This window comes from Amblyomma americanum, chromosome 8 (genome assembly GCF_052857255.1).
Source record: "Amblyomma americanum isolate KBUSLIRL-KWMA chromosome 8, ASM5285725v1, whole genome shotgun sequence".
Lineage (NCBI taxonomy): Eukaryota > Metazoa > Arthropoda > Arachnida > Ixodida > Ixodidae > Amblyomma > Amblyomma americanum.
Window position 1 is genome coordinate 28,178,268 of NC_135504.1, and position 17,557 is coordinate 28,195,824.

Here is a 17,557-nt window from a genome sequence, read left to right on the forward strand (position 1 = left end):
GAGAGTAACGGAAAAACAAACAAATAAAAGCTTGAAGTTAAGCTGAGGGTAGTACAGTGAGCTAAAAAAAGGAAAATGATAGGTGTAATATTATGAGAGCAGAGTGGGTCGGGGAACAAACACAGGTTGATGATATCCTAGCTATAGTGGAGAAAAAATGGTCAACTGAATGAACACGTAGCCCGATTCACCGTGCATGTTGAAATATCATTTATGCGATTATTAATTTGTGCAGAGAAAAAATGGTCATGGACAGAGCATGCAATGTGAAGGGAAGATAACCGATGGTCCCTTAAGGTAATGGAGTGGATTCCAAGAAAAGGCACACATAGCAGCTTAGGAAGATTGCAGGGATCAGGTGGCTGCACAGCTGGCAAAGGACAGGGCTAACTGAAGGTCAGTAGGACAGGTTTTAACCCGACAGCCTTAGAGGCCCGTGTCGCAGAAAAGCCGGTGTCATCGGCGTCGGCGGCGTTGACCGTGAGCGAAAAATTCCTCCCCCCCCCCCCCCCCCCCCCCTCCTCGCACTGCCCCAACAGATAGCGTGCAACGGCAGCGCCTCCCACTCGTCTCGTTGGGGCGCAGTGGGGCCGTGCGGACACGCAGGAATCACGCGGTGAGCGGAAAACAATGCAGCGCACATCCAAAGCGCGTTCACCACGAAGCTTGCGGCTTGCTGCCCGTTCGTTCGGCGCAGAAGCTATGCTGGCGTTCGTGGCATCGGGTTTGTCGACAACGATGTGCCGACAAACTACGACTGCAACTTGAGTCTCGCGCGTTTCGGCAAGGCGTCTGGCAGCGCTTCTACGTGGTTTTCCGCTTCGCGCGTCCGTTTCACTGTACATAGCAGAGCGATTTGTCTAACGGGCAAGGCGTCGCGCCGAACGGGCGATGGCGCTTTGTGGACTTTTTGGCAGTGCTGCAACATGCTGTCGCATTCCACTCTTAAAGGTGAAGCTTAAGCATTCTCCAATTTTTTGTCCAGCACTGGATGTAGTAAGGCTGATAATGACAACTTGGGTGCACTGCTGGCATTTTCTAGGCCCATGCAGTTACGCATGCAATTCCACCGCACACTCGTCTTACGCGAGAAAACAGTAGCCTGTGTCCTTGATCCCGGACTAAGCACTGCGCTGAGAGAGAAAGAGCACTCTACGATGTGGTAAGTGCTTCCTCAGACGGCAAGCACGCATCTGCCACCAAGAGTTTCTCCGAAGTAAGGCCATGCCAGCACTGTACAGGAATTTTCACTGCGCAAGGATGCTCATCATTTGCAGGTTTTGCACCTCTCTTTTGAGACTGTGTGCGGAGAGCAGCTTCGGAAGTGAATTCAAGCTGAGTGAACTGGCTCCAGGACGAGCGCCACAAAGGTACTTGCTTCCTTCCCGTCGCTTGCAGAAAGACACAGTCAAGTAGGAACAGAGATATACTTGGCCGGCACATCCACAGAAGGTGCCTACCATTCACACAGCTTGCTGCTGCCAGGGCAAATGGAAATGCAATCTCTGAAAGTGCCTTCAGTCATTACATAAGGCAACTGACTTCCCATTTGGTGTATTTATCACAAAGGCATGTCTGTCATTATGCATAAAACAACGAGCAAAAAGTTCACTGTCAGTGATACCTATTTACAAAAATAAGCAAGCGAACAAAAGCAATTTTCATGAATTGCCTACCTGCACACCTCCAACAAGCTGTTTGGCTGTCACATTGTTGTTCTGCCAATTCTGGTTATGACTGTAGGAGTGAAAAAGAAACTGACTGGACATTTACCCCTGTGGCAATGCAAATTTCACCGACGCTGAGGTGGTGTGATATGCTGATGCCAGCATTTACATTTACGCACCCCTGGCTACGGGTGTGGGACGTTCGAAGCATATATGCCACCCGAATTAGCGCCACGAGTAAGCTCTAGTGAATGTCTCATGACGTCTCGAGTGTCGCCATTGCGTTTGGACACATCAGTGATTGGCAATCAGTGCGACGCTTTGCACCTTGTGTGTTACACCAACAACACTGATGGGAAACGTGGCCTTAACAGCTCTTGCTGTAAAAGAAGCTCGAATGCCACTGTTTATATCTTCCATAACATATTTACGAGCTGCTCACCAGCTCTGGCTGGCTTGCAGCACAAAATGCTTTTGCCTTTGGACTCTGCTTTTAGCAAAATGCCACAGACAGAAGTTGGGTCCATTTCACAAGATGTCAAGTTTTCACAAGATGTCAAGTTGCTCAAGATAATGCAGTTTTCCTTGGTAGCAGCCAAAGAACTAGACATGTAACAGTGAATTTCAATTTTTCACTACTCTCATATAATCTGAATCACTCTGGTGCTGCCATCTTGTGCACCACAAGAGGTTAAAAGCTATGGTCCTAGTACTATGTGCTTAATGTAGTCCCTGTTTTAAGACGTGAAATTTGGAGTCAATATACGGGGCTTTCTGAGATGGGCAAGGAGAAAAGTTTGTACAAGGCAGTGGTGTGCATGATTGGAACAGGACCCGAGGCACCACGCAGAACCAGCAGCATCCGCTTCAAAGCAAAATGGCGTACACCACTTGTGTACTGTTCACACCACACACACGCTACAAGCAGCCACGCACTCCCACACATGCACATGAAACAAAGCCAGCTCAGACACTCATTTACGGGTGAACAGCGCGTCGGAGTGAGCATTCTTCTGTTCAGTCGAGTGCAAGGAAAACTGGCTAAACATTTGGGTGAAGCAGGTACATGGCACACTTGCGCCACTGGGCAAAAAGAAAACCTATAAAATTCAATAACACTTTCGGAGGCAGACTTGGTCCGTGGGCAGCGACCACCCGAGTTCTTTGCCTGCACACCTTGCTGTAAATGCTGGGCAGGAGGAGGAACAGTCTTTGTTCGGGTGCTACCTGTGGGACGCAAACACCCTGGAGAAGAGCCTGGAGAACAGCTTCCCCACCATGCGCAGCAGCTGCTTGGGCAATGCGCACACCTCCCAGCGGGACACTTTCTGGCTCCAGTGCTTGACGTAATCCGTGCTGGCAGAAGAACAAGTCAAGGCGCTAACCAGCAACACTCTTTCATATGCTAGGAGATATTCATAATATTCGTTTTGGGCAAGGGGATTCGAACTGCTGTCTTACACATAAAGAAAAATGCACTGCCAATTCATAGCATATCCCCTCCAAGTGCTGCATCCATATATGTGGATGCAGCACTTGAAAGGGATATGCTAGACAAAACTTTAAGTGAATGAGATAGGCTGCCTATATGCCGATGGTGGGCAACATCGCTGTGCATCTGATTTGCCGATTACATGAGTGCACACAGACTATTTCTGCGGTGACAGCGACCGAAAAGGAATTTACCTGTTCAACTGCAGGCCTGTTTCAAGTGTTGCAGTAGGTGGGCCAATCTATTCAAGGTACAGTAGAACCCGTCTATAGCAAAGTGACTTAACTTTGGGTACTTAACATGCACGGTCACACAGCTGCTTACCAATCCATCCACATGGACATGGATGGATCCATTCATAACACAGTGACGTCACGAGTAATGTCACTGTGTTCAAATAAGTCGGTGACTGGCATTCTGGACGGTCAGTGTGGTGCACTGTCTTAATGCCACATGTGACAAATTACTTCACTCCGGTCCGACAGATCAGCACGACTCACTGTCCTGACTTTATGCATGGTGTTTCTCCATTTTGATCAATCAGTATGACTTGTCGCACCTGGTGTGTTACGACACCGCGTAAACGGGAAACATGGCTTTAACAGCCGTCGCTGTAAAAATGACGCACCGTTGAAGAACAAACAGGGCCAGCCCAAGAGATAATGCTTTCATGTGGGGCACCCAGTGCTCTCTGGCCTCTGCAAAAGGATATATGAGTGTCCAGGGCGGGTGTCCTCCATTGATGTACAGCACGTATGAGTAGCCGTCGCGGGGCGTCCCCCTGACGGAGTAGTACAGGGGCAGGAAGGCATGCGGGCGGAAGCGGCGCCGCTCATAGAACTGGATAGCACACGTGTTGGATGCCAGCACGTGCAGGTAGACAGCTTTGCACGCACCACCGCCACCAACCGCTGGCTGCGGCTGCTGGGATAGGTGTGACAGCAGGCTGTCCAGTAAAAGGGTCGCTATGCCATTGCGCCGACACTCGCGCACCTGCACAGCGGGGGAGCGGACCAAAGCAAGGCGTGCTGCCAGTTGTCGTCATGACCGTTCACAGGAGGTCCTGACACTGGCCTTCATCATCGTGCTGTTCAAGGAACGCAGAAAAGACTTAATGGAAACAACATGGGACACTGATGTGCAATTTTATGGTGAAAACAAAAAATGTGCAGCTAGGTAAAGATCTCTCTTTGCCTCCTAAGCACTCGTTCAGACAAAACCTTTGAACTTTTTTCTTCGCTAATAGTTTATCCAGAAATTTTTTCTTGCCTGGCAAGCGCAATTAATGGTTCGCTTGCACATGGCCCTTCTTTTCCTAAATACTGTGTCTCCTGTGTTGTTTTACACCCAAGTCCTGTATATGTTTCTTGAATAGCGCAACGACAAGACAGCATGCAAAAAAATATAACTAGCCCGGTTTGAAATGCTATCAAGTGTACTGACAAAGCACTGCTCCTCCAAACCACAACTTTCTATCTCTGTCGACTACATTTCAGCATTGGTACACGACAGGAGCATGACAGTGCACTACTGTAGCAATGCAATGTGGTTGAGCAAACTTGCAGCAGTATTGATGCATCTAAAGGGAGCAAGGTGACTAAACCTGCTTGGTCAGTTTTCAAACTCTGCAAAAAAGTGCTTACCCGCCGCGGTGGCTCAGTGGTTAGGGCGCTCTGCTACTGATCCAGAGTTCCCGGGTTCAAACCCGATTCCGGCGGCAGCGTTTGGATGGAGGCAAAACGCTAAGGTGCCCATGTGCTGTGCGATGTCAGTGCATGTTAAAGATCTCCAGGTGGTCAAAATTATTCCTGAGCCCTCCACTATGGCACCTCTTTCTTCCTTTCTTTTTTCACTTCCGCCTTCATCCCTTCTCTTATGGTGCAGCGCAGTTCAGGTGTCCCCCATGTGAGACATACTACGCCATTTCCTTTCCCCAAAAACCAATTTTCAATTTTCAAAAGGTGCTCAGTCTGCAGCTCTGCATATCAAGTTAATAATGCTGCAGTTCTTTTTCATGCCAGTGGCTCACTTAAAGTCGTGCATTGCATGTTTTCTTTGAATGCATGAACTGAGAAGCTGAAAGTTGGGCTAAGTGTCAAAAGCTGGCACTGAAGCAGACTCTAGACAGTATTGGGGGCAGTGTCCACACCTTCTCTACAATACAGGGTACAGATGGAAAGGAAAACATTGACTTTATAATTGTCCCACTTGTGGGACCCTGGTAACTCTTGATGTGCACGGGGGGAGCGGCACCTTCACGTTGCATGCCCTAATTTCTGTTTTCGGTTTCTGAGCTGGCGTACAAAATTTTACCAACAAGTCTCTGCATGCCATTTTCTTCACTTAGCCAAGGCCAGAAGCAGTAGTGTGTTGTTTTGTTGTCTCGTCACAGTGGGATAACAAAAATATGCACGATGTTAAGAGCAGGCTTTGACTGGCTGGGTAGGCCATCGCACATTTAAAACACCAGAGAAATGCCCCCCACCAGCTTGCCAGGTTGTCGCACACACATTGCATTGTCTAACGTGTTGATGCTTTAAAAGGCAGTCTCTCTCTTTGTACCTAAAATTCAACCGCCCATTAGATAGAGGGGACAGACAATGGCCCTGTCCCAAGCATTAGTGCTAAGACGAGGTGAAATCGCAGTTTAACTTTATAAGTCTTTAGGCAGTGTGTAAAGAAAAAAAAAGCCATGCCAAAGGACAACACAAGCAGTCCCTACAAGTCTGTACGAGCTGCAAGGCACGAGAAGAGGCAGGCACACTTGCTCACACCATCACTGTCTCGTCGGAATCTGGACAGTGTTTGACATCTTTCAAGAAGAAATACTTCCAACTAAGGAGATCCAAACCTAGCAATCAGATCACCTGTGATTGGCAGGGAAACCACAGTTACCTGTACTATCCGTAATCTGCAGTTGAGTGAAAGTTTTTCACATGTTTTGATTCCTGCCGCAACCAGCTGCAAGCTTTGTGTTGCTGATGCCTCCTTAGTTATTTACCTGTACTATCCGTAATCTGCAGTTGAGTGAAAGTTTTTCACATGTTTTGATTCCTGCCGCAACCAGCTGCAAGCTTTGTGTTGCTGATGCCTCCTGCGTTCGTTTCACGTGCTGAGTGCTTAGCACGTTCACTGCAGTAGCAGCTATTTTTTGAAGCTCCGACCAACCTGTGTCCATGACTGACCGGTTGGGTAACCCATCCTCTCCCTTGGCTATGCACCACGACTGCCTGCACCTGCTTCACTCAGGCTACCAAATGACAATGCGACTGGCCTGGCATCTGTGCTCTGTGAGAGCCGCTTGAAATGTGTTCAGCAACTGTGCGGCTTCATTTAATGGGAACCAGCGCAGAGACTCGAACAGAGCGCTGAGCAACAACAGTCAAATGTTTATCTGCATATGAACATATACACACACAGACTTCTATAAAACAGAAGGAGCTGAAGCATCTATGTGCCGGAGTTGTCACAAGAATATGCCGCCTCACATTTGCGCAGCAACACAAAGGGCCCGCAATTTGGCATTTGTTGCCTTTGCGGTGCATCATGAAGGCTCGCAAAGCTTTCCTGTGCAGCTGCCATTTCAAAATGCGGCCAGAAGGTGGCCTCCTTTCACGGCCGCCCTAAGACAAAGGGGGTTTTGTGACTTTGTCTCTTGCATGCCACATGGGCCAGGTGTGTCACAAGATTTTCCTTGATTTAACCTCGAGTCACAGCATGTGAGGAAAAAGGACACTTACCACCCCCAAGGTGAGGATGTAGGCGACTTGGGCGGCGGGCGAGAAGTGTGCGGCCAGCAGCCCCGCGTCTTCCCGGTTGCACTGCGACTGTGCCTTGCTTTCAGCAACAATGAGGCCAATGATGCGGCCCCCATACATGGCGGCAAGGGCAAAGAACCTGCAGCACAATGGTACCTTGTAGTTTTGAAGGCTTCAACAATAGCTAATAGTCCGAACGTTTCCACATGCGTTATGTTAATGTGGATACTTGCTGCTCAGAAAATGGTGACGGGGCAGGATGTAGCGTATACAGTCACCTTATATCAGTGCAATTGGCCGTAAATTGATTCTCAACAACTTTTCAATAGGATAGTGGTAGGATAGGATAATTCGAAAACCATGTTAATTTGAATATTTTATGCAGTTCCACGGGCTTCGAATTAGCAGGGTTCTACTGTACAATGTATTGCACAAAATGACTTCCAGCAGCGCATGACAAGCAGAACTGAAGGATCAATCCTCCAGCTCCTCTTGACAGGTGTGGTCGGCACTCGTCAGCCATCTTGATGTGGCTCGAGTGCACTTGTTCTTCCAGATGTGCAAGGGGACAGAAGTGCAGGTATTCATTTCATGGGTTTTGTGCCAGCGTTTCTTTGTGTGTGTATGCCGTGGGTTCATGTTGTAATGAGAGAGGTACTACACACTGCGACTGACTATGTGCCACGTTGCAGCAACTTGTGTAGAATGCAGTGCGATCACACACTGGCAGAAAATGAGAAGGCAAAAACTGCGACATCCTAACCCCACCTGGCCGTGCATCAGCACGTGACCCTAACGCAATACCCAGGAGTGCACACACATGCCTCTCTAACAAGGATGCAGGCAAAGTAAATGCAGAAACAGTTGGTGACCTATCACTAAACGGCAATGAAAAAGCTTAGCCAGAGCAGCAGCTTAGCAGATCAGTGATTCGTCAATGATAAAAAGCAGTCACATGCCTGCTGTCACACCGCCCATGGCTTGTGGAATACTTCAGACTCTGCTGCAATTACTGAATATGGTGGCAACGAGCAGAGCGCGCTTGAAGTCGCAGATGTTGTTGGGTTTAAACACCAAAGCATGCAAGAACAGAACAGCTTGCCACAGTAGCTTTACGCCGGTCTTCTTTGCATAGAACCACCCCACAGAGCTCTCACAGCTTTTCCTTTTTTTTTTCGAACAAATGTTTTCTTTCCCCTCCACCAGTATCCGCAATTATGGAAGCTTCACTGAGTTGACAGTTTCATCCACATTAATATGGCAAGACGGTAAAGCATCAAAGGCCCATGCACAAGTCCTGCCAGAGCCAATGTGCCATTCACCTTAAGCATCAACTGTTACGAAGACAGACGCATGCCTTTACTCTTTTGAACACAAAAGTTTATTTGAGAGAACAATATTACATAAACAGTAAAAAAGAGGTAAAAAAACGCGAATTGCATAGAATAAAAACACTACTCACATAGTGGTTTACAACATGGGAAACGTGGCTGACCGCCATGCTGTGGTACATTTTTCACTGCTTCTATTGTACAAAGAGTTTGGCCTACAAATGACTTCCACTTCTTCATTTGAGTGACTTGGTTTCCTCCTGGTGACTGTCATTTCACGGTGGGGAAAAGTTCCTGCAGTCACTGCTGACCTACTTTGCATAGCCTCTCATTCAGTCATTAACTCATGTTTGCGACGCATGAGCTCACCACGCAGCACAAGCATCATAAGACAACAGTTGGCAGTTGTTTCCAGGTCAAGCCACTGTGCAGCTGTGCGAAAAATATTTTTAAATGCTGGTCAGGAAACCTGAGCCATGATTGAAAAAAGTGATACACTATGCATAGCAAGACACCTGACAAAAGACAAGCGATTTGTGGCAAAGAGAACACAGCTGCTTTATACACTGGTGCCCTGCTTTTGCATATGGGTCATCATTGCCAGGCTGGATCAGCCTGCTTGCATGCAGTGGATTAACTCAGCCTCATTTTCTCAGCAAGGGGAATGGGATTCAGTGAGATCTTGTTCTTGACGGCAGTGACAGTAATCTTCTCCATTATGCTTGAGTCTGAATCTTTGAGGAGGAGCATTATATAGTTTTCTTTCAAAAGTACTTTTGCTTAAAAAAACAAACTCAAGTTTCGAGAACTGCACTGGGATAAGTTAAATTTTCACTTGCTTCCCCTTGGGCAGCATAGATAGGACAATTTCGCCATCAATAGCATTTCACCTCAGTTTCTGCTGACAGCACGCTTTGATCTTCGTCTTTTCATTCTCTTGTGGCGTCAGCAGAAAGCAAGAGAAAGGTAGCCGTCCTGTGATCCTACTGTTCTTTCTCTTCGCCACTTCTCTGTGGTGTAGGGAAAGGCGCTTGTGAGCGATAACCCAAAGAGAAAGCCGAAAAAGCTGACGAATATTGGTGCTATGCTCACAGGCAATGCCTTCTCTTTCACAATGCAATGGCAAAAAAGCTCTTGCTTGCAGGTACAGGTGCGAACCAATGGGCAGCACCCTACCCTTTGCTCCCAATGCGTGCATTCCCTTTCTATCACTTCTTCACTCTGCAGACAAAAGACAACCGATAAAATCTTCTGAAAATGCAACACCAACTAGCCATTCGCCATAAGTAAAGTTGGTTCCAAATTAGCTCTGAAGCACAGCTCCCACACTTGACACCATTTGCCACCTGTAAGAAACTACAATATGTGAGCTTCTCAAAAACATCAACATAGCATATTTTTTTCTTTGTGTACAGTCAAACTGATTATAGAAAATGCAAGCAGACCGTCCTACGTGCAACTTGGGGGAGCACACGTCATTTTTGTACTGACAAACTGCTGTCTAGCTATTAGTTAACCTAACTGTCCATGGCCGTTCCAGTGTGCATCCTTTCTGTCCCTTATGTGCCCGTTTACATGTGTTCTTGTAGCATTCACCTCAACGAGTGCTGTTCACTCCTATTTGCAAACATTTTTTTCTTCACAATAATTCTGCTGTAGTTTATATTACTCACACATTCCCACCTTGTACTTTCCTGTGGTGGCCCGGCAACACTGGTACACAGAAGTTGTGTACTCACAACACTACTGCCTGGTGCCTTCAACCAGCATCTGCGATCCTGTCCTGAACACCACAAAGCCTATTAAGTCACACTGAATGACAGACTTTGGGCCCTCTATATCTTGACATATGTAGCGCTCACCAGTGCCACCCAGGCATCTCATTAATGTCTTCCATCTTAGGTGCATTCCAGCAGTGCTACCGTGCAAGGCACTAAAAACACCTCTCGGAAGACAAAGTGTGTTAAGCGGTATGCAAGATTATGTGGCGTATACACACCCTCAAATACCTCCCCACCCCATGACTGCTTACTGCACCTCACACTCTTTCTTCAACCTTGCCACGCCCTGTTCTAGAGTTAATACCCAGACCCTTACTAAACACTCTGACTGGTGTCAGCATTTTGCACCACCCCACTCCCTCTCACCCGTTTCCCTCGCAGCACCTGTCATGCCTTTAAGGATGGAAGAGTGACTAACCCCACACACCACACAGCCCATAAGAGATTGCAACACCTGACTAGTTCAACGCTTCCAGCAAAAGGCATTCACTGAAGCTTACCCGTGGTACTAAAGTGAATGTACCAGCATAAACACAACAGACATCTCAAACACAGTTACTAAACACTTCAAGAGCATTTGCACCGCACGAGCTGTCGCTGCAATTCACGTTACCACAAGGGTAAAGGTGCAATCACTTTTTATTAAAAGTTCAGGACAACCAATATGTTTACATGGCCAGACAAGTCAAGAATGGTAAAATCTGAGTACTAACATGTCAGTCCTTTTGTTGTCAATATGCAGATGCATTCAGAGAATTACAACAATAGGGTCTAGCATCTCTCAAAGGAAGCTCACTATTAAAATGATTGCCCACCCTACCTGCTGGAAAAAGCTGGTGAAAAGTTAAAAAGAAGGTCAAGCAGAGAAGCATCAAGAAATCTGCTTGGCACAGCATCTATAGAATGCTTGATGGATTATTCCACCAATGTGGTTTTCCCATATTCAACTTGAGAGCCACAACCCTTGCAAGTCTCCACATGTGCTTGGCATGTTGCACATACAGCACTTATGATCCATCGCACTGTGCATGACTACATGTAGTCTGTGCACTGACAGCACTGGACAGGTGTTTGTGACGGGGCGTCACCTGGGGTTGGAGGTGATGTCGTGGTACCAGGAGTCCGGGTACTCGATGGGGAACCAGTCGGTGCAGAGCCTGCGCACCTCGGGGGCATCATCGGGTGCCAGGAAGCGAAGCTGCACGCTGCTATCACTCGCCAGGGGCACAGGACCGGCTCCCAGCATGCAGGCAACGCCGCCACCCACCCCGAACACCTCTCACCCTGCAGCAACATGCACAGTCAGGGTGCCTAGCTCATTGCAACATGTTGTGGGCAACTTGTAAGTGCACTTGGTTGGTGGCAGCTTTTCTTCGCATTGTTGCAAGCACCATTTTCGTTAACTGCTGCATAGCCGTGTAAAGTAAGCGTCCACCGTAAAACTGATTATGCTGTGCTGTTTGCACAACTTACATGCAGACTGATAAGAAACCAACTGAATACACTTGCACAAACAAAAGCAAGCATGGCCATTCCAATCAAGATTTGCATGACTGCCAAGTGGGTCGCCACAAAAGGGGCTCAGCAGCACTTCGCACTGTGTGACTGCCATAAAGGTGCACGGTATATACGACATGTATGGTGGTATACACAGCAATGCTCATCCACCAATAACCACAAGAAGTTCACCCATTTATTGACAAGACACAAAGCATGCACACACTTGTCAAAATTTGTTGCTCTTTCAAAAGGTAATGCGCACAAGTTCACAACAGTCGAAATGTCGAGCTTGTGGTGTTCTCGTGACTGAAAACCTAATTTTTTTTTTTAATGTTATACCTGATGTATTGTGCCTTGATGTTATGTATGCTGCCTTGTTTACATACACAATAACTAAGAACTCAATCCGATGGCGCTGGGGTATGTCGATCCTCGCAGGTTCCTGACGTCAGACAAGGGCTTTATTTATTTATTCCACTGTGTGCATTAATTCCAGCCGATGTCGTCGTCATTAGCAAATCCGATGTGCGAAAAACAGCCGGAGGGCTAAAAACATAGCAGACAATCTGCGAACATGATAACAGGACAGCGCCCACCAAAACGCCCATCGCTAAGTTCAGTTGGTGTCAACATCGTACATCAGTTTAATCTCTCCGTATCGATGCCAAATAAAAATTTATTTTAAAAAACGCGGAAATGCGCGATCGAAACTGAATCAGCACAAGAGGTCCTCGCGATTAAGCTCTAGCAGGCGCTCCGATTGAGCTGTTGCGACCACGAAATGCGCTTTCACCTGTCGCCAGACCAGCGTGGTTTTTGAAACGCGGTGTAAACAAACGGGTCTCGCAGATATACGCATCACGTTTACGAAGGTAGTGCAAGTCCGTTGCTGCGTTCTTCAGCACTGCAATCAGTTAATTGCCAAGGGAGTACGCAATTATTTCAGCACTTTCCGCATCGAGTTTTGCGCTTTAATGTTGCCGAGAAGTTCCGAAAGCTGAATCGATCGCGCATATATTGCAGTCGCCCGCACTTTCCGAGCGAATCGGCGGAACCAGCAGCTCCGGTATAGTTCGGGGAGAGCACCAGCAGTGCTGCAGACACTCAGAAATCACAGCTGATCAGCCAGCGAGCTGAAAAGTTGCAGATGGGCCCGCATTACGCAATCGGGCATGCAATACGCGGTGGATCGGACAGGAGCGAGCGGTTCGGCATTGCGCGCTGCTAGAGGCGCCGATCGCAAGTACGCGCTACTCACGGGTGCAGTGGAAGTAGTCCGGGTGCTCTCGGATCATAAGGCACTGCAGCCTGCGCGGGCCGGCTGATATCGCTCGATTAATGCGGACATCCGAAAACAATTATTGAAGCTTGGGAGCATTCCAAACTCCACTCGGCCGAAGGCGATGCTGCTGACACCTAGGTGAGGTGGGTATTGAAAGGGTTACCCACCCTAATTTGATTTTTGTTAATAACTAACGGTTTAAGCGAATTGGCTTTTGCGTTACACAGAAAACGTTTGCTTACGTGGTTCTGGTTTCGCGTCGGAAGCGTGCGCTCATGGTGCGCCCCCTCGGCAACTGCTCCCCCACGCGGCGTGCGCGCAAACGTGCACTGCAACGGGGTGCTGTACGGTACGACTCGCAACTGTAGACCATAGAGTTTAAAAACTATGCTCTAGTCTACGGTCGATAGTGTGGCATACGATAGCACCAGTGAGGTCACTGACATCCCAGCTAAAATTTGGCACACCAACATTCCGAACAATTTTTACCAGCCGAAAAAAGGCAAGGGAAAAGAGGGGAACCTACACAGGGCAAGGCTGGGACATTTCAAGCCAGTCTTAACAGTATTGGCGGACAGCAGCCGACGAAAGATTCGCTCTCGCATTACATCAGAGCACACTCATTTAACGTACGCACTTGACTGTAATGGTGAATTCCAATTGCAGGCCCAGAGCGGTCTGCACGCTCTGTGACAGAGCGCCTGAATCCGGCGCAGAGCGCGCGACCTGAAATTGCTATTGGAGCACACTTGCTCTGGCCAGAGCATGTAGGGCGCCGCTAGCGCCGCTGAAAAAGAACGTCACGCAAACTTCCGGCCGGATCCGCCGATTTCGGCGGAGCAATCTCGGCGCGGCAACCGCTCCGTCTACGATTGGAAGACGCGATCCGTGCCTCAGATCTGCGTTTGGAATACAGTTGCTCCGAAAAGAGCAGGAAACGTTGCTCCAGAAATGCTCAAACTCTGCGATTGGAAGTCACCATAAGAGTGACAGGCTGGACAAGTTGATTTTCATGAATATCCATCATGCAGGCACAAAGGGGACACAGTGAAAGAAAACAGAACTACGGTGGCAAACAGAACACTAGCGCTCCGCGCCGCCCTTTTCTGGTTCACTTTGTCCTCTTGTACTACAAACTGCATGGTTCTTGCAGAACCCGAGCAATTCAAGCAAACAGACTATTTTCAAACTGCACGGGCCGAGGATGGCATCTTTATTTGACAGCTTCAGTGGGTCGTCGGTTCAACCGAGCGGGCAGTGCCGACAGGTCGGTGGGCGTGCATCAGGTAGTCGGTGAACTCCTGGTATGGCGACTTTTGCAGCTCGCGCTCCTTCCACAAGTCGGGGGTGAGGTAGCTGTACGTCTGCTGAATGGCCAAGTATGTTGCCTTGGCTGCACAATAAAAAAAAATGTTTTGAGAAAAGGAATGAAGGATGAGGCAAAAGAAGCGAGAGAAAGGGCACTGCAGTGGTGGGCTTTGGATTTCGACCACACGGGTTCTTTAACCGCCAATGAAACAGGCCACAAAAAGACAACACATTATCCAGAAACACAAAGACGATGGAGTGACGATGCTCACCAAAGTTTCCCAGGGTGGCGGTGGAGCCACGGGCCGATGTGTAGCAGTCCTCAATACCGGCCATGTGCAGCAGCTTCTTGGGCACTGGCGCGGACACAATGCCCGTTCCACGGGGGGCCGGGATGAGACGCACCAGCACACTGCCACACTTGCCGGTCACCTGCAGCACGAGGCAAGCCATCATCAACTGGTGCAGAGAAGCACAATGGCACAGCAGCCATTGCCTGACAGCCTACTGTTAAGTCATAAATAGAATGCCAAGTTTCACCAATTGCAAGTGGTGCGTATTACTCATTGCCACAGGTTGATAAAAAGTGAATCTGCACAAAATCCTAATATTTCCTAATAATCCTAAAATTAATCTGCTCAACAAGTCAACATTTCACTCACGCAAGCGAGTTAGTGACAACTTTGAGCACCAGATATTACACAGCGCACACAATGCCTTGACGACTGGTCGGGCATGCACTTGTGCTTTATGGCTCATTCCTCAGCAGCTTTATGTATACTGCAATGAACTACAAAAGTCCAGTGGCACAAAAGGAGATACCAATGTGCACAGGTTGGCACCAACACCACAAGATCATGGCACCACAACTGTTCTATCGGCTTTAGCAATTAATTACCTGGCACAGTACTGGAGTTGGCACTATGCTATGCTGGAGGCACCCCATGTACCTCCGATATGAATGGAAACGAGTTTGAGCAATCAGTTAACGCTAACACCCAAGCTATGTGCAACAAGCACACCTTTTTCCCGTTTTCAGACTACATTTTCCTGCTGGTGCATAACACCCCAAGAAAATTTAAAACTTCAGTAGAAAAATAACCAAAAAATTCGACTTCTAGTGCTAAGTGGTTGTTCCTTTATACTGGAGGGACCTGTGCACTAAACAGTAAATGCTGCATATCTTCCGTGCAGCAGAAAAAACCAAAAACACTGACTGAAGTCCACCAGGAAGCTTCGTTTTCTGCCGGCCGCTGGTTTAACATGTTGGGGAACAGATGCAAAACGTATCCACATCATGTAATTAAGTCTTGCTATTGCCAGCTCAGCAAACAGGTCAGACATGCATGTGGCTTTTCACCATGGCCGCCATGTATGTCAACCTGGCGGCCAACGTGGCCTGAGTGAATGCCACGCCATATTATAAGCACATCATTTCAAGTCATCATCAGCCTTACTACACCCACTGCAGGGCAAAGGCCTCTCCCATGTCTCTCCAATTAACCCTGTCCTTTGCCAGCTGCATCCACCCTTTGCCTGCAAACCTGCCGCCCCCTGCTACGCTTGCCTTCTCTTTGAATTCAATCCGTTACACTTAAGGACCAGCGGTTATCTTGCCTTCGCATTACATGCCCTGCGCAAGCCCATTCCTTCATGATTTCGACTAGGATGTCATTAGCCAGCGTTTGTTCCCTCACCCACTCTGCCCGCTTTTTTTATTATTTCTCAAATAAAGTGTCGCACAACCTAGTATCTGTTTTAACAGCACATTATCAGGAAGAAAATTCGTTCAGTATCATTTTTATGATGAGCAATAATACAACCATGGCATTATTTTCAATAAATTAAATTTAAAACCTACCAAAGACTACTCGTTTTTCTGGTGCTGAGAAGAGTTAGACTGTGTGTGCATTTGTAGTACACAACAATCCTGCAACACTGCATTACACTGTGGAAGCTAGCCTCTGCATCCAAAGATGGCAACCATGGCGTCACATGCTAACTACAGTAGAACCTTTACATGAATCTCAAGGGGCCGTGATAAAATTCGTGCCATCGGAAAATTTCGCATCTCCCAAAACAAACAAAATTAGCACGCAGAAGCATGGCAAATGCATTAACGCGGATCTGTTCAGGCTGGCGGGATTCACTAACGACCGCGCAGCCTCAGCAATGCTACCAACGATGCGTACAGCACATCAGGCGATCGCAGTGTTAGCAATGTACGGATCGTGTGCCACCACTCACTGCTCCCGGTGCACGCAGTGCAAGTGGTGATCGCAGCTCCAGAGTTTGGATCACCCGCAGTGGCATGGGAGCATGTTTGGAACACCCGAGATACTGCGCATTGTACACTCTGCCCGGGGAACTTTATGAATTCGTATGTTCTTAAAAAAAAAAAAAAAATTTCTACCGGCGATGCTTGCATCACTGAGATTCTACTGTACCTACACGCCTGAACTTAACGCCACCAAACAGTCTTCTATTTCTAATGGCGCAGCAGTGGCCTTTGAGCTTGCCGCAGCAGTTTCTTTTGTGCCTCTGCAAGCGTCAATTTGTGACGCACACGCTTTCAACTCATGCCAAGTGCTAATTTATACAATATTGACCATGGTCATGGCGAATTAACATGCCATGTCTGAAATATGGTGCACATCTGCCGCCAGAATGAAATTTAAATAGGTGCCACATTGGCAATCTGACCTTGCAGGGTACTGTGTGGGGCTTGCCGATCTTGTTGCCCCAGTAGCCCCGGCGCACGGGAATGACCGACAGTTTGGCGAGAATGATGGCACCACGGATGGCCGTGGCCACCTCCTTAGAGCACTTGACACCCAAGCCGACGTGGCCGTTGAAGTCCCCGATGGCCACGAAGGCCTTGAAGCGGGTACGCTGACCAGCACGCGTCTGCTTTTGGACTGGCATGATCTTCAGCACCTCGTCCTTGAGCGAGCTCCCCAAAAAGTGGTCAATGATCTCGTACTCCTTGATCGGGTACGAGAAAGGGTAGATGTCTTCGAGCGACTTGATCTTCCCATCCTTGACCAGGCGGCCCAACTTGGTCACTGGCACCCATTCCTTCTCACCTTCCTTGCCACGGCCACGACCGCGGCCACGGCCACGTCCGCGGCCACGTCCGCGACCCCGACCGAAGCCGCCACGGAAACCACCTCGTCCTCCGGCTGGAGCAGCGTCCGCCATACTGCACAAATACCAGAGCACAGTTTAAATACAACTGGGCGCTCAGCTCTTGAAATGGCCTGGCTTGCGTGTGAAGCCACAGATGCCATGACAGTAGATCGCACATAACTTCCGCCAGGGCTTTCACATGGTAGGTAGCAATAAGCGGATTAAGACAAACGGGATTTCATCTGTGCTTCTGGTCCACCAACATTGCAGTCAGCGTGATGCCAGTGCAAGCACATCTATGGTCCGGTT

At 48.3% G+C, this 17,557-nt stretch overlaps 2 protein-coding genes across 2 annotated transcripts in view; both read right to left on the bottom strand.

The window, feature by feature from the left end:
- Window positions 1-2,751: 2,751 nt before the first annotated feature.
- On the bottom strand, window positions 2,752-12,926 carry Naa60 (N-alpha-acetyltransferase 60). The gene is made up of 5 exons (XM_077634286.1): window positions 12,788-12,926; window positions 11,118-11,313; window positions 6,900-7,056; window positions 3,872-4,152; window positions 2,752-3,020 (listed from the first exon to the last, which is right to left on the bottom strand). Exons 2-5 carry the CDS (start codon window positions 11,273-11,275, stop codon window positions 2,891-2,893), a joined length of 726 nt encoding a protein of 241 aa, XP_077490412.1. The 5' UTR covers window positions 11,276-11,313; window positions 12,788-12,926; the 3' UTR covers window positions 2,752-2,890.
- A 1,066-nt stretch (window positions 12,927-13,992) lies between these two features.
- The window catches only part of RpS2 (ribosomal protein S2), a 5,026-nt gene continuing 1,461 nt past the window's right edge, over window positions 13,993-17,557 (bottom strand). Inside the window, exons 1-3 of the mRNA XM_077634285.1 lie at window positions 16,823-17,557; window positions 14,392-14,551; window positions 13,993-14,204 (exon numbers count right to left, since the gene is read on the bottom strand). The exon at window positions 16,823-17,557 is cut by the window's right edge and continues 1,461 nt beyond it. Of these exons, the coding sequence (XP_077490411.1) occupies window positions 14,038-14,204; window positions 14,392-14,551; window positions 16,823-17,320 (825 nt within the window). The 5' untranslated portion in view covers window positions 17,321-17,557 and the 3' untranslated portion in view covers window positions 13,993-14,037. The remainder of the gene's footprint in view (window positions 14,205-14,391; window positions 14,552-16,822) is intronic.